This window comes from Balaenoptera borealis (genome assembly GCF_965194805.1).
Source record: "Balaenoptera borealis genome assembly, chromosome: 13".
NCBI lineage: Eukaryota > Metazoa > Chordata > Mammalia > Artiodactyla > Balaenopteridae > Balaenoptera > Balaenoptera borealis.
Genome location: NC_138870.1, coordinates 55,403,885 through 55,431,393, shown reverse-complemented (window position 1 = coordinate 55,431,393; position 27,509 = coordinate 55,403,885). Strand labels below are relative to the sequence as shown.

Genomic DNA, 27,509 nt, shown 5'->3' with positions numbered 1-27,509 from the left:
AGGAAGCGTGTGGAGGGAGAAAATGGAAATGCGGTGAGGCCGGCTGCCACCCTGTTTTGTTTTGCTAGAAGACCTGAATAAGCATCAGATGAATGTTTTGGAAGAGGCTATTCGGTAGGACCCTCTCTCTCTCCCTCTCTTCTCATTCTCTGTGGTAGGAGATGAGGCAGGCAGGGCCTGAGAGAGGCAATAGGATCTTCCTGGTAGACTCATGAACACTGCAGAGGTTGCTCCCAGACCAAACAGTTCCAAAGAATTGCCAGCACCATGGCCAATGGTGTGATTGTTTGACTACTTTTCTTGGTCTGTCTTGCAGTATCCTGTTTTCTAGTGCTCAGCTTACATGGCAGTTTCTAGAAAGATACTCCTCTATTGCCAAGCCATGACGTGTTAATTATTTAATAATGAAAACAAATACCCATACTGCATCCAGTTCTTCCCTGCCTCATGGCGTTTAGGCATGCTGTCACGTGCTGTTCCCTCTGCTTGGAACTTTTTCACCTATTATGTCCCCAATCCCCTTCCCCAGGGAAATTTCCATTCATCTTCCGTATTTTCTATTCAGGTCTCAGCTTAAATATCCTCTCAGTGAAGTCTTCCTTGATTCCTCTAGGCTGGGCAAGTACCACCTTGACACCCCTCATGTGTGACGTCTCTCTCCTTGAGAGCATGCATCTTGATTGTAATTTGTTAACTGTTTAGGCAATTACTTGTTTACCACTAGGATTCCCTGCTGGACTGCAAGATCCTGAGTGCAGGACTGTGTCTGGTTCACCACCAGATCCCCAGAGCCTGACATAGATGCTTTGTGAAAATTCGTAGAATGAGTGAAGAACCAATGAGTGCTTGGATGACCACTAGATAGGTGCTGCTGGAGTGGGAGGGGATTGCTACCATGTATTGGAGACCGATAAACTGTTAGCTCCAAACAACACAGCAATAATGATCATGGTTATGCAGAATAGTTAAAAGCCAACTTAAGTATAATCATGGGACATTCAATTAAAAAAAAAAAAGATAACCAGGAGGAGAGTGCGTGATGATCACTGTATTTTTTTTTTTTTTTTTTACACTTTATTTATTTATTTATTTAGTTTTGGCTGTGTTGGGTCCTCGTTTCTGTGCATGGGCTTTCTCTGGTTGCGGCGAGTGGGGGCCACTCTTCCTCGCGGTTCACGGGCCTCTCACTGTCGCGGCCTCTCTTGTTGCAGAGCACAGGCTCCAGACGCGCAGGCCCAGTAGTTGTGGCTCACGGGCCCAGTTGCTCCGCAGCATGTGGGATCTTCCCAGACCAGGGCTCGAACCCGTGTCCCCTGCATTGGCAGGCAGACTCTCAACCACTGCGCCACCAGGGAAGCCCGATCACTGTATTTTGATCACTGCAGTATGCAATAATGCGTCTTCCCAACCGTGTTAAGCAATCCTAGGAATTTTCAGAGTTCCTCATCCTTTTTTCTGGTGTCCTTTCCCTTCAGTTCGAATAATATATGCATACTTAGTGAATTTGCATGTTAGGAAACTAGACGCCTACCTTGAAATGCATTCACTTCACTTATTCATTTAAATACATGTTGAGTATTGATAACATAAGTCACAATTGCTAATGGGTGACATTGGGTAAAACAGTTAACCTCTGTGTGCCTCAGTTTCCTTAAATGTAAAATAGGGTTCTAAGGATTAAATGGAGTAATACTTGGAGTGAAGTTTTTAGCACAGTGCCTGGCGTACAGTAAGCCTTCAGCCATGTTAGTGATTATCTTTCTTTTGACGTGTCAGGAGCCATGTCAAACTCTGGCCATCCAAAGATTAAAAAGAGGTGGTCCTCGCTCTCTTGAGTTCATGGCTTGTGAGTGATTGGCACTGTGATGATCCAGAGTGCCTTTCCTTATCTACAACCTGCCAAGTTCATAAAATGAGCACCAGTGGGAGTTTCTCATTGCACTCACTCTGCATGATGGCTCCCAGCTTTTCAAATATTTTGGCAGGAGCTGCCGTTATGTTCACCGTGCCTCATCCCCAGAAGAACTGATTTTTCTTCTTCTGTGGGCAAGAGCCACCTGAAGTCCTCCACTCTATACCCCAGGGCATTTGAGTGGCAGGGCAGATGTTGGCCATTTGCTGTTGTGCTCAGATTATGTGGCGCTTGGGTGCTGCTGGACACAAACATGGTGGAAGGTTTAGCGAAAATTGTTCACAATCTGTGAAGCATGTGAATTATATTCCTGTGACATTTAAAAAATTCTTGGCAGAAGGAGAAGTGTTGAGTGAAAGGTAATAATCCACTGTTACCTTCCCCTTCATTTGGCTGCTGTAAGAGCTGTTGGAAAGGCCTTTGAGAAATCTGTTGAATTGGATTCGTCGTTGTGCTTCCCGTTCATTAGATAACCTCCTCATTCTTCTGTACCATTTTCCACTGACTGCGTGCGATTAAAAAATACTTTTTCCACAGGCATGTAATTGATGTTTGCTCCCCAAGAGATTCACTTCTTAACACAGTGGGTTCTAAGTGAAATTGAGAACAAGTTTTGGCCATTACTTTTATAGGTGAAAACGTCTCACAAGTGACTGCTGTTTCATTAAAAACGTAATCTCAGCCTTGTGGGAGGTTCGTTTTTGTTTATGGCAAAGTTTGGGTGATAGTATAGAAGTCTCCCCTCATATTTCCTAGAGACTTTCACCCAGATGTAAGAGAAAACTCCCCAACTGCATAACTCAGAACCATGAAAGCATCTGCATATAATTTCTAATTTTTCAAAAACAGTGTTCACAATACTGTTTGGCAATTCTTCTTTCTTCCTTCTTGACTTCTCTTTTATTTATATTTTCACACTGACTGTATTTGTGAATACAGTTAATACTTCCAATTTATTATGTTCTAGGCATTGCTCTAAGAACTTTACATGGAATAACTTTATTGACACCTTACAACAGCTTTGTGATAGAGTAGTAGTATTATTATCCTTATCTACAGACAAGGAATCAGAGGCAGAAAGAACTAAAATAAGTCACCCAAGGTCACAAGAGAGTGAACAGGGGAGCTGGGATCTGAACCCAACCAGTCTGGCTCCAGAGCCCTTAACTGTTATGTTCCACTGCCACTCAGGTCCTAGTCTGTGCAAAGTGAACCACAGAGAGGACCTGCATAGCTCAAAGGACTGTAAGTTATTGGAGATCCTTGCAAGGCAACCAGTGGCCTTTGGGTCTCAGTGTTGGAGAGCAGTTTGCCCACTTGCCCTTCACTAGAGGACATTCATTGCTTTGCTGCTTAAAGTAATAACCTTCGGAGATCAATTCAATCTTTATGAAAAACAAGTTGTTCCCAGGATAAAATAATAAGAAACTTTTCCTTTCAGTGATGGTTCCATTGAAGAAAATCATCCTTAGTTATAGTTAAAACATATAATCTCTTTTTTGGCTTTCAAATATGGACCTTGTAAAAGAAACCAGACAGATGTGTGCATCTTTCTCCTTTCTCTGATTGGTATTATTTTAAAGTATTAGATGTCTTAAATTTTGTTTTCAATATTAAATATTGCTTCTAAGAGGAAACATAAGAATAAAAATGATTTCTATGATGAGTCCACTCAGGCTGAGGCTAGAATTAGCCAATTCTGTCATTTGTCTTTTCATGTCTGTTTGCCTTCTCACATTTGTTTGTTTGAATGAATTCCATTTCTTTTACTCCTGTTTGGTCCAGTAGGATGATGGTTTAGACATAGACTGAGTTTACTGACTGCAACATCTGTTTTCAGAAATCTCAGCACTTCTCACCTTTAGTTGGAAGCTGCTAAGTTCTACCCCAAGAACGAGGTACACTTTGAAAAGTTAGGGTGAAGAGTTTACCAGGCCCTCTTAAACGTTCATATCTTTTATGCCTTCCTGAGCAGAGCTCTGGGATTAGAGCAATGTGGTCTCGGCTATTAAAGATAGTGGGCCAGGAACACCTGGTCACAATAAATATAGGCTCCTTCTTTCAGCCTTCTCTGTGGTCTTAAAATGAATCTACAAATCTTAAAATCTGTCATTTCCAGGATTATGATAATCCCAGGTAATGAGACATTTTCACAAGTCTCACATTGTAAATCTGATGCTTGCTTATTTAAAAGGCCATATCAAAAGGAGACTGAATTTTGTTAATTGTGCAGTTTCCTGGATTTAATTCATACTCACACCCGATAGACTGAAAAATTAAGAATATTTACAAGATATCTAATTATAAAATCATTAAAGCAAATGAATTCATTGAATGTTATTTTAAGAAACTGTCCACCACACTGGAAGCAGTTAAGCAAATTCCTGCAGTGTAGAAATAAATTTGGGCAAGCCCGAATATCTATGGGCTTCGGCAAGTCTAAAATCTTCTTTCCAAATAATATTTATTGGTATGTTTCTAATTACAAAAGTTGTTCATGCTTATTTTAGAAAACTTGAGGGGAAAAAAGAAGAAAACAGAACCATCTTCGATCTTACTCATGCCTGAAATCTTGACATCCAAGAAAAAACCAATTGTGTGTTCTGTTGAGGGTCCTTTTTCAAAGCGACTATATTTTGAACTGAATATGCACTTGAATTTAAAATACAAATGAGAATATCTGATAGTAGCACCAATAACAATGGCTCTACACCCTATTTTCTAATGGTTGGGCAGCTCAGCTTAAGGTACACTTTCCTTATTCTTTTTCTAAGTTACTTTTTCCAATTGTGAAAGTAACACCTTAATTATGGAAAATTTGGAGAACATAAAAAAAACAAATCACTCTCAATGATCCCTACTTCTCCTGAAGACAAGCACTGATGTTGGTATATATTCCTCTAGCCCCAAATCTTTTTTTCTCACATCAGCAGGTGCTTCCTTAGAAATGGATTGGCTCAGGTCCTGTTAGTAAGGCAGGCAAATTTAACAATGTTAGACAACCTGGGCCAGGGTTGTGTAGACTAGAACGGTGTAAGGGGAGAGTTTCCAACCACTGTGCTCTCTGGGCACAAATTTGTGTGTGGGGTGCCTGGGAAGGGAAACGAAAATGATCTGATCCATAAAAGTGAATTCAAATGTACTGGAGGTCGAATGACCTGTCTGTCTGTAGCTCAGATTTGCTCCAGAGCTTCTTTGGTGGAGAGAAGTGGTACCTTGTCCTTATTCCAACTCGTCCTCCACCACAATGTGGTTTTCATTCCCCTATCGACTTGTGAAAATAACCAGCCCCGCCTAATAGAATTGGGCACATGGTAGGTCCTATATAAATGCTTATTGAGTGCAACTAAAGAAAACCAAATTTATAATCTGGACTGCAATCTCACTTAAGAATATCAAATTGTTTTCATGAAAGAACGATAATTGAACTTAGTTAAGAGATATATCTTTTAAGTGAATGTGGATATGATTTAATATGCACTGGATGAGGTGACGATGATGACGATGACAGTGGAAAAGGAGGAAAATGTGAAGGCCAGGAAGAATTATTCATTTAATAAAGCATTATGCTTATCTCAATGAATATATATATATATGTATATATATATATAGATATATACATATATCTATATATATATACATATATATATACACACACACACATATGTCTCTAAGTGTATATGTACAAATGAAATTTTTTACAAAAATGTCTTGGCTGTGGTGCCGGTAGGCTTATTTTTAGAAAAAAGAAGAGGAATTGAAAATGCCAAAAAATAGAGAATGTCAGATGCCAAGAAATATATTCAAGAAATAAAAAACCATAATGAGAAAAATGTTACGTTTATACATTAGCAGGAATCTTATTTTTGCTTCCATGAATTTTAAAGTTGCATTGATTTGACTCAACAAATTTCATTAGCATCCCATTTCGCTTAGAATTTAATGATATGCAAATGATCTATCTGAAATGAAGGCCGGAAACACACATACTTGGAGATTTTTTTTTTTATTCCTTGGAAAATTCCTTTAATATTTAGAAAGTGTCAACTGTGGATACTGTCTACTCAGCGTAGAAAATAGAATCAGTGAATGTTCCCTCTGCTTCAACAGATGCTCTTTAAAATCTCTGAGATCCTGAGACTCAGAGGGTCTGTGTTTCTGAAAGGGTGGCCCAAAGACCACCTATGTCAGAATCACCTGGGCACTGATTAACATGCAGATTCCTGGGCCTCACCCCGGATCTACTGAAAGAGAATATTTAGGTATGGCGCCCCAGAAATCCAGGTGACGTTTATGCATACCAGAGTTTGAAAACCCGGTGTAGGGTAAATATTAGGAGATATTTGTTTAAAGATTTATACAAGTCCAGACGGGAAGGGATGGAATGGAATACACTGGTTCTTCTACCAGTAGGGGTCACTCACTCTTTAGTCTTGAATTTGATTCCAACAGGCTAAGAGATAACAAAATCCACATGCTGAGAGTGAACTGATATTCAACAGAGGAGAAAATCAGGAGGTCTCTTCTCCAATGGATTAATCAGTTTTTCAGGCATTGTAATAACGATAATAATGATACATGCCATCTTTTGATTACTTCTTTGCATTCAGCACTTTCCACATGCAACTGTAAGGGATCTCATTTGATCCTCTCAATAATTCAGTGACATGGGCACATCTTTATTTTATTGATGGGGCCCCTGAGGCTCAGCGAGATTAAATAACTTGGACTGGGTCTTCCTTCTAGTAAATTGAGGAGATGGTATCTCTGCTTTCAGAATCTGGGACCTTAGCCCCCAAACCACAGTGCTTTCGCAACTTTTCTAAATCTCAGTTTTGAGGGCACCTCACAGGGAAAGAGCTTTAATTGAAATGTCTTCCCCCCTCTTCCATACTTACCTTGGATCCAGCTTGAGCAGTTGGTGTCACACCTCCCATGGTGGGACCCAGAAGCCCTGTTAAAACCACAAGCAGAGAGAATTCAGCTCTGGCTATCGTCATTCCCTATTGCTTTCCAGCTCCAGGGATTCACTATTCTTTCAAATCATGATATAGAGAAAGATCTAAGTGCCCACTGTGGGTGAAGATACATTGCTAAGTTTAAAAAAATCTGTAAGGCTGCCGAGAATGTTCTGTTTCTTGATCCGAGTACTTGCTACATGGATAAACCCAGTTCGTGAAAATTCAGCAAACTGTACACTCATGAAATATGCACTTTTCTATATGTCTATTACATATAGTTAAAAAAATAAAGCTGTAGTCTTATACTGAGTTAAAAAAATAAAGCTGTAGTCTTATACTGAGTTAAAAAAATAAAGCTGTAGTCTTATACTGAATTATGTAACTTAGCTGCTGAAACTTGTCTCCTCTCTGCCATCTTCCTCTCGTTCCCACTCCCCCTTTCATTTCCAAATCAACAAACAGTTCTCTAGTGAGAAAATGGTAAGGTAATTATTCCAACAACTGCATATAGAATTGTTTGTTAGACCAAAGACTCAGAGTAGGAGTTCACCCCGGTGAGGGAAATGGTCTGTTTCCTTGTTGAATCCTTTTCATGTCTTGGTTTCAGTAATCTTAAATGTTTAGCACATTTTTCTATTATGTTAACACATTGTGTACTGAATAGGCAGACTCAAAGCATCTTGAATGTGCTTTAAAATTTTTGCTGAAGTAACCTCACAAGACTCCCACATTCTTTAGTTCTGCCTGTATTGAGAATCAGCAGTTACTTTTAAGTTTTAATAAGTTTCACATGTTTTGTACTGAAACTGTGTTTGGTTAATTCCAACCTTTAATTAGTAGCCTCTGGATTGGTGTATACCAGACACGGGGATGTTATTAGTGTGAACTGAAAGTTATGTGTGTTACTCCATAGCAGATCAAAACAAACCTTGTATGCTCTGACAGCATTAAACCCCACTGAGACCTGACCAGGATATGGTTTTCAGTTGTAAAAGAAAATTGTAATTCACAAGTCCTTGCCAGATGTCGTACCCCAATACCTCAACTTCATTACATCTACCCAGAGTAGGTGGTCATATGAGGTTCAGCCAAAGGGACTTAGTTTGGTATTTTAATCATGTAAAAATTAGATTTATTCAAAATATTTAAAGTGGGCATATTGGTGCATTTTGGGATTTTTTGAGCTTTTTAATTTTTAAAAAACATTTAGTAAGTACATTCTTAGGGATGTAAATCATACTTTTTAATTTAGGAGGGAGTTTTGAAATCCTCATATATAACAGAAGTTCTATCTTTTGGCAATGTTAAATAAAGAAGAAAATTTTCATCTACAAAATGTAAAAAGAGGCTAAGGTAAAATAATGGGAAATAACTCTTTTAAGGAGTAAACAAATGAATTCTAAAATTTTCTTATCTCAAACCCAGGCTACACTGTGGATGTCACCAAGTGAAAAATTACAAAACAAACAAACAAACAAAAAAATTACTAGGTTGACCGAGAGAAAAAGAGCCAATAAGTATTTTTAAAAACTAGTTTGATTGGCAGTGACCTCTGAAGTGTTGAAAGGTATTTGATAAACTTCAAATACTGATGCACATGGTGAACTCCCGGACTTCTAGGCAATTTGCACACTCTTCCCTGATCAGTGTGTTATATGACTTTAGCAAAATACACATTTTGTAACTTACATTTCTCATATCCTTTTTTAAACTGTTAGATTTGTGAATGTTTTCTTTGGTTAGACAGTTGGTCTTATTCTAATACTTATTTCAATATAATTTCAATATAAGCTCACAGTAATATATAATGCAGATGGTAGGGCATAGTAGTAGCTTTCATCTTACAGGCAAATCATATTTTATCTGGCTATAACTATAAAAAGTTATTCTTGAGGGAATGTTGTAGCAAGATTTTTTTTTTCAATGAGAGTTTACTGTAGTAAAGGTCACTGTTAAATTCCAATGATTTAAAATGTAAATTATTGTATTATTTTTTTTCCCTATAAAGGGGTAGCTACAGAAAGCAACCCCAAGGTATTCTAGTTATATACATAATTTGACACTAGGTTCCCTATTGACTAATTTGAAAGATACCATTATGTTTCTTTGCTTTTAGAAGCCCCTGATTGCCCATCATTGACGAAAGAGCAACATTTTTGAATGTGGTAGAAGGAAGTTCTTTTAAAGAAACTCCCCTCTCTCTTTTTACACATCTTGAACTTGTGAGGAACCAAATAATCACATTTTTGAGAAAGAGTGTTTTCTTTCATCAACGCGAGGAGCAAAAGATTTTCTTTCTTTCCCTTTCTTTCTTTCTTTCCCTTTCTTTCTTTCTTTCCCTTTCTTTCTTTCCCTTTCTTTCTTTCTTTCTTTCTTTTTTTTTTTAAGCTGGCTTTTAGGATCTCCAGTGCTAATTTGTGTGTGTGAACTAAGCAATAAAACCACACAGGCAAACCTGAACTAGGCTCTGAGGTTGGAGAATAAATTTGAACCTTCTTTGGAATTTTTCCTTTTGACTTGTTTTCCTTTCCAGATACAAACCACAGAAGTGGAATTTGTTGCTCTTCATGCTGTGTATAAATTGTTGTTGGCACCGACTTTTTGAATGATATTATCCTCTAAGCATCCTTCAGAGGGCTAAATTTTTACTCTTTCCTCTCCATTTTAAATGTAAAAATTTCAACTTCAAGAACTAACAAGATCCAAAGGTCTCCTGGTTCATCATCTGTTCAGAGTTTTCATTAACAATTCATTTTAGAAAAATTTCCCCTTTTTCAGATTAACACAGGTAGATAATGAGTTACTCCTTTTTTGTTGATGTTGTTTTTTGCCTACAATGAAAAAGATTTAAAATCATTATCTATAATTTAAAGAAATCTCCGGTCTTCGAAAGGTTATTAGGTGGACTAAGAAAAGTACATCTTATAATCAGTAAAATCTTAACGTTTCATGAAAACTGATAAATATTTGATCCTTTTGGACTTTATTATTAGGCTTGTTATCAGTTTCAATTGCTACTAAGTTTTTGTAAAAAAATTAAAATTGACGTGTTTTAATTCAAATGATCATTTTAGCAGCATAAAGAGATATAGTAATATCTCCTTATTTGTTGAGTGTATGTGCATATATGTTTGTGTAGAGCAAACTTTCCATCACTTCTCTTTCTACCTATTATGGCAGAGCAATTATAGCAGAGGATTTGAAACCAGAAGAAAGGCCTGCTTTCCAGTCTTCATTCTGCCTTTTGCTGGTTGGATGACTTTAGGTAAGTCCCTTAATTTCTTTGAGCCTCAATGTACTCAGCTCTAAAAAAGAGGAATTAATAACACCTACCTCGAGGATTGTTGTTAGAGAGGACAAATTCTAACATATGTAAAAACATTTTGTAAACTGTAAGGTGATATATAACCACGTTCGTTACCAACCAGGGATGAGTATCTGCTATAAGTAGCTCTCCAATTAGCATGTTTATTACCTAAGACAATGGGGAGATAGTGGTTAAGAGACAAGTCTTTGGAATTAGACATTCCTGCGTTCAAAACTTGGCTCTGTGTGTTGTTAGCTCTAATAAACTTTGACAAATTTTCTTGATCCCTCGGACTCAGATTTCTCACCTATAAAAACGGGGATAATAAACTTACCCCAAGGGGTTACCAAGAGGATTAGATTTGGTAATATTTCCATTGAACACTTAGTATAGTGCCTGGCACTTGTAATTGCTCAGTACGTAGTAATATAATTTTACGATTTTGTCTTTGCCCATGGTAGTCACTGTAAGTTCTCCTTGAGTAATTATAATCATTACTCTATAAAAAAAGTGACATGTCAAGGATTTATAGCTGATAGTATCTATACAAATGAAATAACTCAGTAAACATTTGCTGAGTGAATATATATAACCTTAACCAATATGGAATTTTTAAAATGTACTTTGCATTATCTAGCAAACGCTTAGCCTTTTTAAAATATTTTTGTAAGACAGCTATCAATCAAGGCATAGCTACATAAGTTTCCAATGATTATTTCACCACAAAACTTCAAACAAAGATACTTATAACTGTTCTCTGTTCAAGGACTTTAGCCTAAGATAGGTCTTTAGTCACAACATAATTATCTTTATACAGTGCACTCCCTTGCTAATAACGTCAAATCCCTACACTTGCTGTACGGACTTTTCCTAGTGCTCAAGAAATTCAGAATTATAGTCGTCCAACAATTTTGGAGACTAACGAAAAACGTTTTTCACCAAAAAGAACATTTTGACAGTTTCATAATTTTTTCATAAAATAAAACAAGTATCTTGATTTTCTGTGAAATAAATCAAACCAAAAACAGAAAGTCCGCAGATTATTCTCCAATTTTATTGCACTCCTCAATTTGAACTTTTATTGGTCTAAGATGTAACAGTAGCTGACGGCATATAATAAGTGCTATGTTAGTGTTTATAAAATAAATCTTTAGTACTATGAGGGGGGGTAATGGAAGGTTTGGCTACTTTTTTTGGATTGATTTCTTATTTTATTGCATTGTGGCCCATGAAAATTATTTGTATAATATCATTGTTCCAGAATTTGTTGAGGCATCCTTTGGGGTCAAAATACTGAACATTCTCTGTATGAAGGTTAGAGTTTTAGGTTAGGCTTGTTACTTGTCATAACCTTTTTAGTTGTATTAACCCACTGATTATTTTATTAGTCCAAAAGAAATGTGTTAGTATCTCCTACTATAATTGGGTGTTTGTCAATTTCTCCCTGTAGTTTTATTGGTTTTTGCATAATACATTTTGAAGCTACGCTGTTAGGATCTTATAAATTCACTAACGGGGGAAAAAAAAAAAAGAAGAAATAACAGTAGCTGAAAGAGTGGAATCACACAACCAATTGTGGGCATAAAAGTCAACAAACAGTGAAAATAGCCAAATGGTAAACAACAGAGAAAGTTATTGAAAGCACGGCTAATACACATATGAAGCAACCAGGCTCTGGAATTTAGACTACAAATGGTTGTTTGAAGAAGCTCTTTTTGTGAGACTGACAAAAACGAGGACGCGACTTATTGCTGTTTATCTGGTCTTCCCACTGGTGTCGCTCAGGTCTTCTATCACATGCTTGAGAATTTAGGAGCAGACGCTACCATTATTTGACAGAAAAAGAAGGGGAGACGGGAGAGCAGTTAGGGGTGTCTGGGAGACTGCGGGCTGGGGGCCGGCTGGAGAAGATGCTGGCAGCAGATGTCATGAGCTGAAGCGGTCTGGTGTCTGACTCAGCTCTCCGTGCAAAGCCCCCTACAAACACTGCCCCACTTCTCAACCTTCTCAGGAGGTTTCCTCTTGATCGGTAGACGCCCGGGAGACTCCCAAATCATGCCATTTCGGCTTTGAGCTTGCTTCGCCTTTTGCCTGGAAAAGTCCTCATCCTCCTCTTGGGGACCTTCTGTTCTTTCAGAGCCGCTCAAACATCACTTCCTCCATAAGGCCTCCCCTCCCCCGGGCACGCCCCCACGCACCCCACGTGGTAGTGTGGCTGATCTACAGGCACGGGTCGTGTATTGTATATCGTCAACCATTATCCAGCTCCCTGTGCTGTGATCAGTGGTTTACTCACCTCTCTCCCACTGTACTCTCAAGTCTGGCTCGTGTTGGATTCGTTAACGTTCAACCCACAGCATAGCGCCTGGCAGATAGAAGGCCCCAATGTAATCTAAAATAATGGCATATAAATGTAAATGAAGCCATTTTTATGTGCATTTTAATTATATAATGGCTTTATAAGAGAGCTCAAGTACAATGAATAACCCTGTAGGAAATTCTAAACCTGAACATTGATTGGGAGATTAAAAAATTAATTTTCAAATGTAAAGGAATGACTTAGAGTGGCATTATTAGGTGCTTCTTGACAAAAAAAGTTTTCTCAGGATTCAAAAAGTTAGAGAAATATGGGGTTCAGCAAAATTAAAAATAACATATCTTTAAACTCCAGGTTTTACCATAGCCTAGTTTATTGTGTTTTGTTTCCTTACCTAAATTTTAAATTCCTTAGAGAGTATTTTTATTTCTATTTTCCAACAAGTAGGCACTCTGCTTGACATGTAGTTAATGCTCAGTAAATGCCTAATTGACATTACACACACACACACACACACACACACACACACACACACACACACACTCTTCACCACCACACACAAATACCCCACATCCTGAAACCCAGTGGGAAGCCTGGCACTATTTTTGGTTAAGAAACATATAAGAAGTTATCAGCTTTTAATTGAATTAATAAATATATAGTTAATTCATGAATAAGAGAATACGGGTCTTAGTCAGTGAATGATTCAGAGTCCCCCCAAATTCCTGGCAGCCCAGTGACTCCAATTAAAGAAAAAAACTTCAAGGGTGTTTTCCCAATATGGAACTTAGGCTTGTTTTTATTTTGTATTTGTGAAATCCTATAGCTGCTACTGTAACCCAAAAGCTGGTGTGATGTGAATGTGCCTCTAGCTGCAGGAATGATTTCAGCTGTGAGGACTTCTCCAGACAACCTGTTTTCTCTATTTGTCTGAGGAAGAGATAGAGAGCAAATACAAGAATTTCTCCCTTGTAGGACTGACTTCCTCTGAGGCCCCAGAGAAGCCATTTGAACACTCTTCCTTAGTTCCTCCAGCTGTAAAATGGAACTAATAATGACTAATAATGTATTTCACAAGGTAAGTGTGAAGATTAAGTGGTCAGTGTTTCAAGCTGGTAGACTCTGAGTACTGAAATATTTCTATAATGTGAAACTCTGTTGGACCTATTTTTTTTTCCTGGCTGAGCATTATTGTTTTCTTTTAGATTGGATTTTCAAATCTCCTAAGTTCATTTAAATACTCAATTCAAGTGACATGCAAGCAAGGTGATTTATTTCTATGTTAAGAATTCCATTTTGTGGCAAAGACGTTTCTAGAAACAATAACACTTAGCATCAAGACAAACAATGTGAATTCCTATCCCAGCTACATTGCAATGTGGGCAGGTCCCCACATTTCTTTGCTCCTCTGTTTCCTTTTAGGTCCTAACTCAAAGTATCTGGTGCCTGACTACGGGAGTGTGAGAAGTAAAGAGGTAACATATGGTGAAATGCTTTAAGCTCTGTGGTGAGGATGCCAGAGAATATTATTCTACAGATGTGAAAACTGAGTCCCACAGAAGCAAACAGGCTTGCCTTAAATCATGTGACAAGTGAGCATCAGGAACTACACTCGATGCCCTGGATTACAACTGGTTATTTTGGCCTTATCGCTTCCTAAGGAATCAAGTTCCTACAGGGGTCGAGTTTTCTCTTGGAGGAACTGCCCTTCCCACTTTGATGGAAGTCCGCTTTCGTTCACCTGTTCAGCTAGCTTTTGCCTTGCTCTAAAAATGGAGCTGTCTCTCTTTGCCTGCAGGACAGAAGAGGAAGCTGCTAGAGCTTCTTGCAAGGAAAAGAGCCTGGTTACAGTGTCCAGCTGAAGACTTATTACTGGCTGCCGAGAACCCCATTATATGGCTTGTAGAAATCAAATAAAGTCTTGAGAGGAGGCCAGAAAGGTAAAGAAATGCTGTTAAATCTTGAGACCTTTATGATGCAGAATAAGGGGAAAATATAGGGTGTAAATTGAGTTGTAATTCCAACCAAGTCAATGCAGTCAGTTGTGATGGCCAAACAACAGATACATAAAGGCTTAAGGACCCCAAATGTTACAGACTCTGGCTGCTACCCAAACACCCTTGCAGCTGAAACAAAAGAGTCTTGTATTCTTGCAGAGACAAAGCCTTAAAGACAAAGCAGCAGACCCTCTTGACTAAAAGGGTGTGCGATGGATATATTGCTAGTAATCTTAAACCTGCTAGGCAGAGACTGGGCAGGCTTGGAAGCAAGCAGCTTTTGTAGAATGACGGGTTTTGTGTAATGCCTCACATCTTCGTGGTACCCAACGACCTCGTTATTATGCCTGTGAGTACTGGTTGATGTAGCACAATAGTATATGGACACAGGACTCCCTGGATGGGGAGTTTCTTTTCTAGAAACTGGCATGATTTCTTCAACTCCTTCCTGCTAGTCCCACCTCTTTGGGTCTGGGCTAAAAGGAGGAAAGAAAAGCTCAAAATAATAGCTGGCATTTTTGATTGCTTATTATACCCCAGGCCTGTGGTGAGTATACAGTATCTCATTTGACTAACACAATATATCTGTGAAGTTTATGGTCTACATTTTTTAAGAAGAGAAAACAGGGGCTTAGATAGGTGAGACAGTGCAGGTGTTAAGAGCTTGTGGTCCCCTACTTCTGAGCTGCCTGACGTTGGGCAAGTGACTTAATTGCTGTCTCATCTATAAAGTGGTGTGAAAATAGTACTTACTACCGTTATGATGATTAACTAAATTAATAGACACAAAACATTGAGAAGAGTACCCAGCACATAGTAGGTACTCTGTAAATGTTACTTTTTTTTTTTCGGCCTCGCCATGCAGTTTGCAGGGTCTTAGTTCCAAAACCAGGAATCAAACCTGGGCCCCAGCAGTGAAAACGCCTAGTCCTAACCACTGGACCATCAGGGAATAACCTTATTTTTATTACTGCCCAAGGTTTTAAGCACAACTAGGAACAGCTGTGATAGCAGAACGGCGCCTAGAACTCAGGTCTCTCTGAAGCCTGAAGTGGCTTTTCCCTTAACCGTCTCACTCTATTGCCGATATAAGAAGAGAGGATGTGGCCAGGAAAGGCAGAAGCGATGTTCTGGAGCAGTTTCTAGCTGTTTAGCAATAGTGAAGCATCAGAAAGACAATGCCTTCCACGCTCCTCCCTCAGCCACTCTCACCACCACCACCTGTATTTATTTTATTTTTATTATTTCCAATTGCTCCCACTGACAGCCAAAAATAAGAGTAGCACAACATTATTTACTTTTGTGCTGTCTCAATTTTGTCTGCTAGCAGTGTGTCCCCCTACTGATTCTTGCCTTTCCTTTGCATCCAATGTTTCTTGCAAACAAGAGAAAGGAGAGATGGTTTTTCTGGCGTTCCTTATGAACTTAGAACAAATAGCTTCGGGGGGGAGGGGGAATCACCAATTCTATTCAGTGTTTTAAAGGCACAGGCATTTAGATGTTGAAAGGGGACTGTCTAATGTGATTTCCTTCACACAACCCTTTGGACTTGGCTTCGGTTTGGATGAAACACACAGGAAAGCTCTCATCATCGGCTTGGACACATACTGCTTTCCTCACAGCCCTGCATGTTGTCTGCACAGGGAAAGGAGAATGTATTGTGTCCTCTTATGCTTGCAGCTGCCAGCCGTGCTCTGGTGGCAACAAGGTCCTAGGCTCTCTGCAGGTCACAGTTAGATTTCAAGTAGGATTTGAAGAGCCTGAATCTGTAACAGAGTGAATTGTAAAACTCAAGCTACCAGTTTAGAGGAATAAAGCAGTTATTAGGTTTTTAATTTTAATAATGATGTTAAGTTTTTAAAAACTTAGGACCGAAAGAAAGTACTCACATGGCTGTATTCACGGGGTTTGCAAGTTTTAACCCGGGACATCTGAATTGATTTGGTCCTGCTGGCAGGCTTCTCTGATGTCCGGTAGGAGGTGGGAAACAGCGCCATGGAAGTCCCTGCTGTTAAAATGGTGCAGGCAGGTAGGGCCCTGCCTAGTAGTGTGGGGACATCTTCTCTGGGGCCTGCAGCATCACAGCGTTCTCCTGCAAGTGGCCACTGCTTTGCCTCAGACTCCATAGGTTAGAGACCCAGAAAAGACCTCCCACTCGTTGGGTGGGAAACCAGGACTTAAAGGTTTGAGTTACTGAAGGGACTGATGCGACAGTGGAGTCCAGGAACTTGGCCTTTGCCAGTGAGCACAGAGGGCACTAGAAGAATCTACAGCACAGTCTCTGGAGGCATTTAAACCCCATTTCCCACCCCCCCCACCCCGCATATAGCAAATGTTCTCTGGCACATACCCAGGGGCTGTGTTATATTTTCACTTCAGAAGAAACTAGCCTATCTCCTGTGGCCACAGGGAGACCACGTCAGAGTATTTCAGCAGCTCTCTCTCGGGGGCAGGCTTCCCTCTGTCCTTGAATGGGTCTGTTCATCAGCAAATGAACAGCATGTGCTATTCAACATCTGGAAACACTGAGTCCACACTCCTGCCCAATGGGGAAATCCTTCTACACGCCTGACACTGAATATGCCCTGGGACAGGGCAGGCACTACTTTCAGGGTTTGATGGAATAAATCATCTTTACACTGGGTCAAAGGCTTCTTAAACAGAAAATGATAGAAATGTAAGATTGACCAGCTAATATTCTGGACGAATATCTGATTTGTCATTATGTTGGAGCTGGCTTCCCTTTCTGATGGTTTTGTTAGCTCCTGCATATGGAGCTGGTGTCTGTGTGGAATGATTATGAGAATTTTCCTATTTTGTAATAAGCTTGATCAAAGAGTTTTGTTTGAGGGAAGTTGAAACTAATACCTAAATTAAACAAGAGTGTCATCTATGCATTTTTCTTATGCTTAGTGTTTTCACTGCCAGTCTTGCTGGGGAGGGGGGAAAGCTATGATTGGTGGGTACTAGGAAAGCAGCTCCTTCCCCTCTTTTTTCTTCTAGAAGTATGAAAAGTCACTTTACATGGTGAAAAGTGGGTAAGTTCACAGAAGCCTGTTCCCTGCTGGATGATCAAGACTTGTCTCAGACAAAATTGCTTTCTAGAAAACGTTTTGCTTCATATTAAAGACCTACAAATGGACACACACTTGGGCTCATTGGCTTCCTACCTCCCTAGATCTTTTAAGCACTCATCTCTGAGGTAGATGTTGGTGATTCCCATACTGAAAGAAAATGTTTTAAAATTGTTTTTCTTATCAATGGGTGATACATCATTCGCCCATTTAGCCATGAACACAATGCTGCTAGTCAAAGTTCTTCTTTGTTCCAAGTTTTCTATGTTAACGTGGTCTGCGTAGTAAAATCCTTGCCAGTGAAGGGAGAGCCAGATTTGTGGCATGGCCCATAACACACATACGTTACTGAGACCACACACAGATCAAAAAGATAAAGGCACGCATTGCTTTTGAGCAGTGACCCGTGTGCCAGAAATGAGGTTTCACCTACAAGAGACCAGAAGAATGTAAGAGTTTGGGTTCAGGGTATCAAGAGTTTCCTTTTCTGTTCTAGTCTTTTTTTTAAAAGGACAGTAGGACAACATTTTTTAACCCTTTCGATTGTCCTAGTCTCGCTATTTACAGCTGAAAAAGAAATAAAGAACATCTCCCTCCCACCAGTAACCTTTGCGAGGAGAGGAGTAGCCTGATGCAGGGCTAAGATCTGTGGCTCTGGAGCCAGACTACTTGGCCTCATTTCTGAGTAATCCACTGTTTAACTATGGGCCTCAGTTTCCTGTAAAACAGGAATAATCACTGTACCTACCTCATGAGATTGTTGTGAGAATTAACCAAGATAATACAAGTAGAATGCTCAGCATGGTACCTAAACCTGAGGAAGGTTTCAACTGTTTGCTATGAGTACAGTAAAAATCTTGCCTTGATGCCATCAATATGCTCCAAAAATTAAATTGCATAAAATATGGGGTCAATTTACTCCAACATTAATAAATAATATACTTTCAGTCGATCTGTGCTGTTTCAAAAAGCACCAAGAAGACTAGATGGTACAACTATCACTAGACTGTAAAGGTCACCTCTTGAATGCATCCTCTTCCAGAAAATTAAAGCTTTACTCATCTGCCCACCTCCCAGCCCCTTATAGGGTTGGGGTGTAGCATAGGTATAATGTGTCCGGACTGGTGTAACAGTAACAGGGGAGGGGAAACATTATGGAAGGCGTTACTTGTTATTACGGTGGATATCTCAGACCTGCTTTTAACCTTTCTAATAGGTGACTTTTGACCTGGATGCACATTAGAATCACCCAAGGAGCTTTAAAGACATTGGGCCCAGCAAAATGTAGTCACCCGGACTTGGGTTCAGATTCTGTCTCCACCATCTTTAGATATATAACATTTGACAGGCTATTAACCTCTTTCTTTTCTCATCTGTGAGATGGGGCTGTCGTAAGGGTTAAAGATAATGTGTTTAAAACTCTGAGCATGAATCTTGGCGTGTGGTAGTTTATCAATAAATACAATTTGTTAATAACCTATTTTCTCTAAAGAGCTCAGCCTGAAGTATCCTCCACCTCCACTAAGCTAAATTATAGAAACTTTGCCGTGAAAATGGTTAAGAACTGGTTAAGAGGGCCTCTTATTTTACAAATGAGAAAACGAAAACACAAAAAATTGCTCCAGGTTACACAGCGAATAATAGGCTAGAACTTGAACCCAGGTCTCCTAACTCTTTGTTCACGGTTTTTCTTCCTGTTCCACAGTTTTCAATCACATGATCTCTGAGGCCCCGAATTCTGGCCCTAGACCCCAGTTTCAGCTTCACGTTTTGACAGTCCCTTCCTGCGTTTGGCTTTATGGTGCATCAACACCAAATTGTTACTTCCTGAAACTTGTGCTTGTTGTTTCTCACCTGTTTTCCTTGGCTTATGCGATCATTCTTGCCTGAAATGCTCTCCTTGTCTTTATTTTCTACCAACTACAATATCTCCTGCTTCTGCTGTTGATTAGCTACTACAGCAATTGCCATACCACCGTAAACATTTAGAAATCAGACAAAATGTCAGCTATTGGACAACAAGACTTTATTCTTGTGAATGAGAAAGCAAACAAGGTGAGCCCTATGATTGCCAGAGCTTACTGCTTGGAGGCAGTTTCCAAGCCACTTCTCAGGATGGGGGAATGAAAGCAGAGCCCAGTGATCTCAAAGCTTACTCAAAGTGTTTGGCTGAATATTATCTGCACATGCATGTGAAGAAACTACCAAGACTAGGGAAAGAATGCACTGAGCTGAACCATACCTGGAGCTCACACAGAATTGGGAAGAGTTTCTGTCTCCACTAGCTCATGTGAAGAAACTTCAAAATCCACAGGGCCTTGGGTGGAATTCTCAGAAGTGTGAAGCCTTAGTAGTGGGGTTACATTAGTCCTAGAATAAAAGCTACTGTGGGCCCACCATAAAAAGCTTGAAAGCTAGTCTCTCATGGATCAAACTGAGCTGCTATAAAATCCAATATTCTTTAAAGGAAGACAATAAAATCCAGCATCCAACAAAATAAAATTCACAATATGTGAAATTCAAAAAGTAATGACTAGACATAAACCAAGAAGAATGAAAATATTGTTTATAACAAGAGAAAAATTAATCAATAGAAACAAGTTGAGGAAGGACAAAGATAAAGGAATTAGTAGATAAGGACCTTGAGAATACTGTACAAAGCTTATTCTTATGCTGAAGGATGTAAAAAAGAAAACATAAACATGATAAAAGGAGAATGAAAGATATCAAAATGACCCAAATGTAACCTGTAGAGATGAAAATATTTGAAATTAAAAAGACTGGTTAGGATTAGCAGCATATTATATGATACAGAAGAAAAGATCACCAAACCTGAAGACATAGTAACAGAAACTATCCAAAATGAAGCACAGTTTAAAAAAAGACCAAAAACAGAACCAAAAACAAGTACACACACAACAGAGCCTCAGTGAACTCTGGGACCATATCAAGCCATGCAATATATGTGTGATTGGAGTCCTAGAAATGTGGTGTTGGGGAAACAGAAAGACTATTTGAAGAAGTAATGGCTAAAAATTATCCAAATTTTATGAAAAATATAAACCCACAGATCCAAGAACCTCAACAAACTCCAAACAGAAGGAACATAAAGAAAGTCACACCCAGGCACATCATAATTAAATTTCTGAAACCAATGCCAAAGAGAAAATCTAAATAGCAGCTAGCAGGTAAAAAAGATACCTGCTATAGAGGAACAAAAATAATAATCATTGCAGACTTCTCGTCATAAGCCATGCAGGCCTAAAGGCAATAGACTGTTATCTTTTAAGTGCTGAAAGAAAAAATTCCCAACCTAGAACTCTATACCCAGTGAAGATATCTTTTTAAAATGAAGGCAAAATAAAAACCTTTTCAGGGCAATAAAAGGTAAGAGATTTCACTGTAAGAAATGCTTTTTTTAAAAAATAAATTTATTTATTTTATTTATTCATTTTTGGCTGTGTTGGGTCCTTGTTGTTGCACGTGGGCTTTCTCTAGTTGTGGAGAGCAGGGGCTACTCTTCGTTGCGGTGCACGGGCTTCTCATTGCAGTGGCTTCTCTTGTTGCAGAGCATGGGTTCTAGGCGTGCGGGCTTCAGCAGTTGTGGCACGTGAGCTCAGTAGTTGTGGCTCATGGGCTCTAGAGTGCAGGCTCAGTAGTAGTGGCACATGGACTTAGTTGCTCCACAGCATGTGGGATCTTCCCGTACCAGGGCTCGAACCCATGTCCCCTGCATTGGCAGGCAGATTCTTAACCACTGAGCCACCAGGGAAGCCCAAGAAATGCCAAAATAAGTCCTTTCAGCAGAAGGAAAATAATATCAGATGGGAATTTGGAGCTATAGAAAGAGGTAAAGAGCAATCCAAATGATAAATATGTGGGTAAATATAAAAAAACATGTTTTTTTTCTCATTTTCATCTCTTTCACACCTATCCATCCTTCTAGGGAGAAACCCTATACTTCTTTAGCAACTCTCCTTAGGTCAAACTCAACACCCTATATGAGCCAGATTGATTAGGTAAATAAGGGAAGCCTGTGAATGATGACAGGAAATAGTGGGGACAGTGATAAACTCAAGAACGTATGCCTCATCTAAAAGGAACATCTGTTACTCAGCTTTGGCTGATTTTTGTTGGGAGGAAATTGAGCACAACTCTTCCTTTATTTTAATGTAGTCAACTAATCAAACTCAACCAAAACTGAAAAGCCCTGTCTCTATATATTATACTTATGGGCTATATTTAGCCTCTGGACCACCAGGATACGACTAGTATGTTAGCTATTCTTCACGTGTACTCTCATAGTACTTGGTGGGTATCTCTGTTACACTTACTAAAATGTATTATAATGTTTTGTTGATATATATATGTCTTCCCAACTAGATTAGAACTGTTCGTGGGAAAGAGCCATGTCTTATTTGTTTTATATTCCAAGTGATTAGCACACAGCCTGGTACAGGAAGCACTTCAGAAATGCTTATTAAAGTGGAGATCATTTCGATGTATTTTTTTCACAAATAAGCTCATACTCTCTGCATCTCAGAGAACTGAGGAAAGTTTAGGAGTTAAGCACTTGACTAAAAGTTTGGTGCAGTACTCTGGGAATGCATCAAAATAATTTGGTTTACTTTCTTTCATTCAGTTGATAATTCTATGCTATCCTTATTGTGGAAATGTTCTGTGACAACCACAAATATGAGGATTAAAGCAATCTGGCATTTCGGTAGCTGCAGTCTTACTTCAATGCCTTTATTTTTGGACTAAAAAACAGAAACCACAAAGCTTGTCCCTCACCTTCTCCAGGAAATACCTCTCCTAAAGTAATTTCACAGAGGTGCATTTGTTACTGGCTAGTTTCTACCTAAGCATGAATGGAGGTATGGGTGGGAATCTCTCATTTTATTCCACCCCAGGTTTTCTTTTTAGCCCACCTCCTCTACCCACTCACCCAGCCTCCCTACACATACACATTTCACCTCATCCTGCACACCTTGGTCTCACCATTAAAAAACCAAGTTGACAATGAGCGTCATTTTTTGGAAGTTGTCCCAGTACTCAGAGCAGTAAAAATAAAATATTGATGGTAGTCAATGCCTCGAGTCCTTATTATGTGCCAGGTAGATGATATCATGTCGTTTAATGCTCACAATAATCTCTGTTTCACAGATAAGAAGACTGAAGCCCAAGGTTTCACAGCTCATATGTTCTGATATTGGATTTTGTGTCCTTACTTGCTCCTCAAAGCATCATCACCTTCATGTCTGTTAGAAAGGTAGCATCTTGGGTCTCACTCAAGACCCACTGAATCAGAACCTGCATTTTAGTATGATCCCAGGTGACTCGTATGTACGGTCAAGTTTGAGAAACACTGGTCTACATGGCACCACTTCCTGCTGGGTACACACTTCCTGATAGTGTCCATGATCTCTGTGGCTGAAAGCTCCAACATACTTCTTGGTGTGCCCAACTTTCTCTTCAGGAGTGATTTGAGCAGCAAGATTGTTGCTTGTAGAATCCCATTGTGTTGATATGAATACTCACCCCAAGAACTCTCCTTTCCTCCCATCCATCATCATGTTTCATTTTCCACTTTTGGACTTAGCTCAAAGATGTGAACAAGGAGGGCCAGGAGGTTTGCAGAGAAGTGGGTGGGCCACTGGGCTTGCTTGTGGCACTGATGCCGTAAACAGTATATGGCCCCAACTTCTGAGTGACTCTGGAGGGCCACCTAACTAATAATTTCTCCCAGTGGCTGCTTCTGTCCCTGTGAAGGTCATAGGGAAGTGCTATGCATGGGAGGGCAGGGGAACCCTCACAGGTAACACCCCTCAAACAAGAAATTGGCAGAACTAGAGGTATAGAAGCGGTTATGGGTACAAAGGTACATGGATGCTAGTAACTTTATTAAAGCTTATTTTTACATCAGTACCACTCACAAGCAAACGTCTAACCATTACATACACATGTTATTGGGTCCAAAACAGCGTGGAACTGACTTATTGTAAAAGTGGGCTCTCAAAATACTATGTGAATCAAAGTTGTTGGGTGGTCAATGAAAAATGGTTTTTCCAGTTAAGGTGTTTCATACACATTTGCTTTGATATGGCACTGGTGACAAAGGATGCTTTTTATGACATTCTTCTAAGCACCATTATGATGTTAATAAATAAATAATTAATGTTCTTCTTTTCAAGAGCTAGGGTGTCTCCAAGCTTTTTTTTCCCCCCCCAAGCTTTTTGTTTGCCAGTTCTGTCTTAGGAAGCCTTTTGTCTTCATCACCAGCCATCTGTAGGGGTCTGAGTTAAGCAGAAGGGGCTGCTGTGGAGTGATGGGAGGAATTCTTTCCTCCTGAGATGTGGTTGAGGCAGAATGCTGGGACAGGGGCCAGGTTTCTTGCCAACAGTGTAGAGCATGAAACCGTAGGATACTCACTGATGTTGTTGTAACTTTGTTTTCCACATTAAGTGAACATAAACACTTCATAGAAATAATGTCATTTTGTACAGACAGCATGGCATAGCCAACCAGAGCCCTGTCTCTGGACACTTATCCACCTGGGTAGCAAAGGGACATTTTCACAGGGTTCTTGCATTAGCAAGACTAGGAAGTTATGGGAGTATCTTTACCATAGAATCGAAGTGCTCCAAGGAGGCTCTGTAAGATCATTTTATGTATTCTCTTCAAGGATAGGCAAACATCCAAATTTTTACAGAGATGAGAGGCAGTGAGGTATAATGAAAAAAAGCTAGGCTGTAGGCTGATCCAAATATTGGAATGAATTGTAGTCATATTATTTACTAACATGACTTTGAGGGAGTTGTTCAAGCTCTCTGATTTTTAATTTTCTCATATTCAAAAATGAGGAAATAGGTGCTTTTGTACTTTCGATTGTAAGACAGTGAAACAATGGATTTAACGGGTGAGGCATGCTGTTTCCATATAGGTTTTGCTTTTTAGACACAATATTTTAATGATTTAGATTCTAGCATCTCACCTATGTTCTTTAATTTTGTTTCTCTTCGCAGCTGAACAAGTAGTAAGCCTGTTTAAGTGAGAATCTGGTGAGGTTAGAGATTTACCATTTTTAACATGCTGAGTAACTTTTCGTCCTCTTCTGGATTGTATTAAGTTTGTGATACTCCTATTACTTACTAGTATCTATCTTTTATTTTTCGATTTTTCACCCTTTTAATAGAAAATAATGATAAATTGGAATAAAATATTCAAATAACTGCACGAATATTGAACTTTGTTTGGATTGCTCTATTCACAGACGTTACTTATTGGGGTAGTTGGTAGTTGGTAGCTGTTGCTACAAAGAACTTCCAAACCTCAGTGGCTTTTTTTATTTTTTTGCTCACATAGAGTCCAATGGAGCTGATCTTCCTTGAGCAGTTCTTCTCCAAGCTGGGACCCAGGGTTCCTGACATCTTCCCTGGGTGGCTCTGTCACCCATTAGGGCCTCCTTGGGAGGCCTGTGCTGAATCTGTTCTATTCAGCTAGCTGGTGCGCAAAGAGAAAGAATGAGGAGAATCTCATGGGTCTTTCTAAGGGCCTGTAAGTAGGTATATAATATCTGCTCATATTCCATTGGCCATAAATTGTCAGAAGATCCCATCTAGATGCAAGAGGAGTGAGAGATGTTGTTTTCCTCTTTGTTTTCCAAGAGAGAAACAAAATGGTTTTGGTGAACCCATCACAGTGTCTCTGCCTGACAGCACTGCTGACCACACTGAATTATAGCTCCAGGCAGCCAGCAGGTGATCTCTCAGAAAGTTTGTTCATCAACTGATGTACAAAACGGTGGTTTGGTTGTATAGTAGGCAGTTTATAGCCGTCCACGCATGGTATATGGCAGCTGAATGTATGAACGTTGTAGAATTATCTGTATGTCTATCTCTCAGAGTTACATCTACTTCTGAGTTGTCGCAAAGAGTCAGGGAGAGAGTTAAGTGACAGTGCCTGACACCGAGTTAGCACTGACCAGTGGTTCTCATGGTGCAGCACCCAGATCAGCATCATTGGCATCACCTTGGAACTTGGCAGAAATAAATGATTGAGTTTCACCCCAGACCTACTGAATCAGAAACTCTGGGGGTGGGGCCGACATTCTGTGTTTTTACAAATCCTTCCAGGTGATTCTAATGCAATGAAGTTTGAGAACTACCACCTGAGACATCGGTAGGAAGGGAAATATTCTTTTCGAAGAAAATAGATTCTTTCACAATCTCCTTTAGGAAACTTTTCTAGTGATGAATGGGTTCCAGCTACTCTGAAATTTCTTATAGGTTGCCAAACTTGATTCTTCTACATTTCATCATATTCATTTTGAATTGTCCTCAGAGAAAGAGTAAAACATCTGATCATCACTCTTCCTGTACTTCTCCATCAATGTCAAGACCGTTTGGCCAGCTGTAAGTCTTTTCTTCTTTAGGTTCACTTAAAACTTTTATGACTCAAAAATGTATTATGACTCAAAGTGTATTAACTGCTATTTTTTTGTGGCTTTTTGGGTGTGAAATATGGAGCATTATAATAATTTCATACCTGAGAAAATTTCCAGTGACTTTTATTTCCCATTCAAAAATGGATGTTCATTTCTTCAAAGCTCTTTATCAAATAAGACTGTATAGCATATGAGAACACATCAGGAAAACAAAGATTTCTTTAGAAAATTCAGAATGTTAATTTATTGCAATGGGCTACTGTTATCTGAAAATTGTCAGCCATACCAGCATAACAATATTTTCTATCAAGAACATATGAGTGATACTTGCTATTATGATCATTATTTATATCAGAACATTTTAAAAAGAAGTAAATCCTGATGAGTTCAATAACTTGAAATGTATTTGACTTGAGTGAAAAATAGTTAGGTCATACAATAAACCACAATTATTTAACCAGATCGAAGGTTAGTAGTTTTTCTTCTGGACTGGTGGTGAGATCTCCCCTTTCTTCATCTGGTGGAGAGAAAAGGAAGAGATAATGACTTCATAGGTGAATTTATAGAAGGCACTTTAAAAAAGAATAGAAAAGAAATACAATCACACACAGAAGATGGCTTGGGACACTGGCTTGGGAATAGGGCAGATCCTTTGGAAATACCTTCCCAAGATTTTCACCTTATCCTTTTGTTTAATTTTGTCTGCATCTGAAAACTTAGAAGATATTCCCAGAAGATATTCTGGGAATGAATTCGATCTGTCCTGGGCCTTCCTTCTGATGTGCCCCTAGGATTCAGATCCTCAGGACTGAGGAGCCACCTCATAATGTGGACACTTAAGGGAACAGAGACCATGTTTTCTCTGGTATGATTAGAACTTGGGAGCACTGATTTGCCTAATTTCAGAAGTGTGGTGACCCGGAGACATGGGGGCCATGTTTTCCTGCTTCCTTACCAATCCACTTACCAGTTTCCTGTCCAATTCTCTTCTTTTGCTTAGTAGCTTTTTGGATATTTTCATTTATTCATGTTAAAAATACCTTTTCAGATGAATTACTCATTTACACATTCAACTTAGAATTTTCATTTGCCAGTTTTATCACAGCTGGCATAATTAACAATGTCAAGTTTTTAAACTATATTGTGACAACATTTAAACTTGTTATGCTTTTGCTTGTGGATGTAATTAAGACAGTGTGTTTGGTATCAGTTTATTCTTAAAAAGCAAAGTAAAAGCAGATGAGGTGTATTTATAGACTCATCAACCAATGAATGGATGAAAGATAAAAAGAAATTAATGGAGAAATGTCAGCCAGAATGGAGGAGGGACCCACTGCGAAGTTCATTTCCAGACCAACTATTTGGAATTTATTCCAAAGACAGCTGTCTCTTGAATTACAGTAGGGGAAAAAAAATGACATTGTAAGACTATCAGGCCTCAAGTTAAGAAGCAGGCAAAGAGTAACATACTTCAAATAAACTTCTGCAGTCAGGA

General features: G+C 39.2%; 1 protein-coding gene across 1 annotated transcript in view; it reads left to right on the top strand.

Moving 5' to 3' along the window:
• The window catches only part of LOC309609584 (uncharacterized protein), a 136,829-nt gene that overhangs the window by 34,459 nt on the left and 74,861 nt on the right, over window positions 1-27,509 (top strand). Inside the window, exon 3 of the mRNA XM_082351313.1 lies at window positions 10,054-10,138. Within this exon, the coding sequence (XP_082207439.1) occupies window positions 10,054-10,138 (85 nt within the window). The remainder of the gene's footprint in view (window positions 1-10,053; window positions 10,139-27,509) is intronic.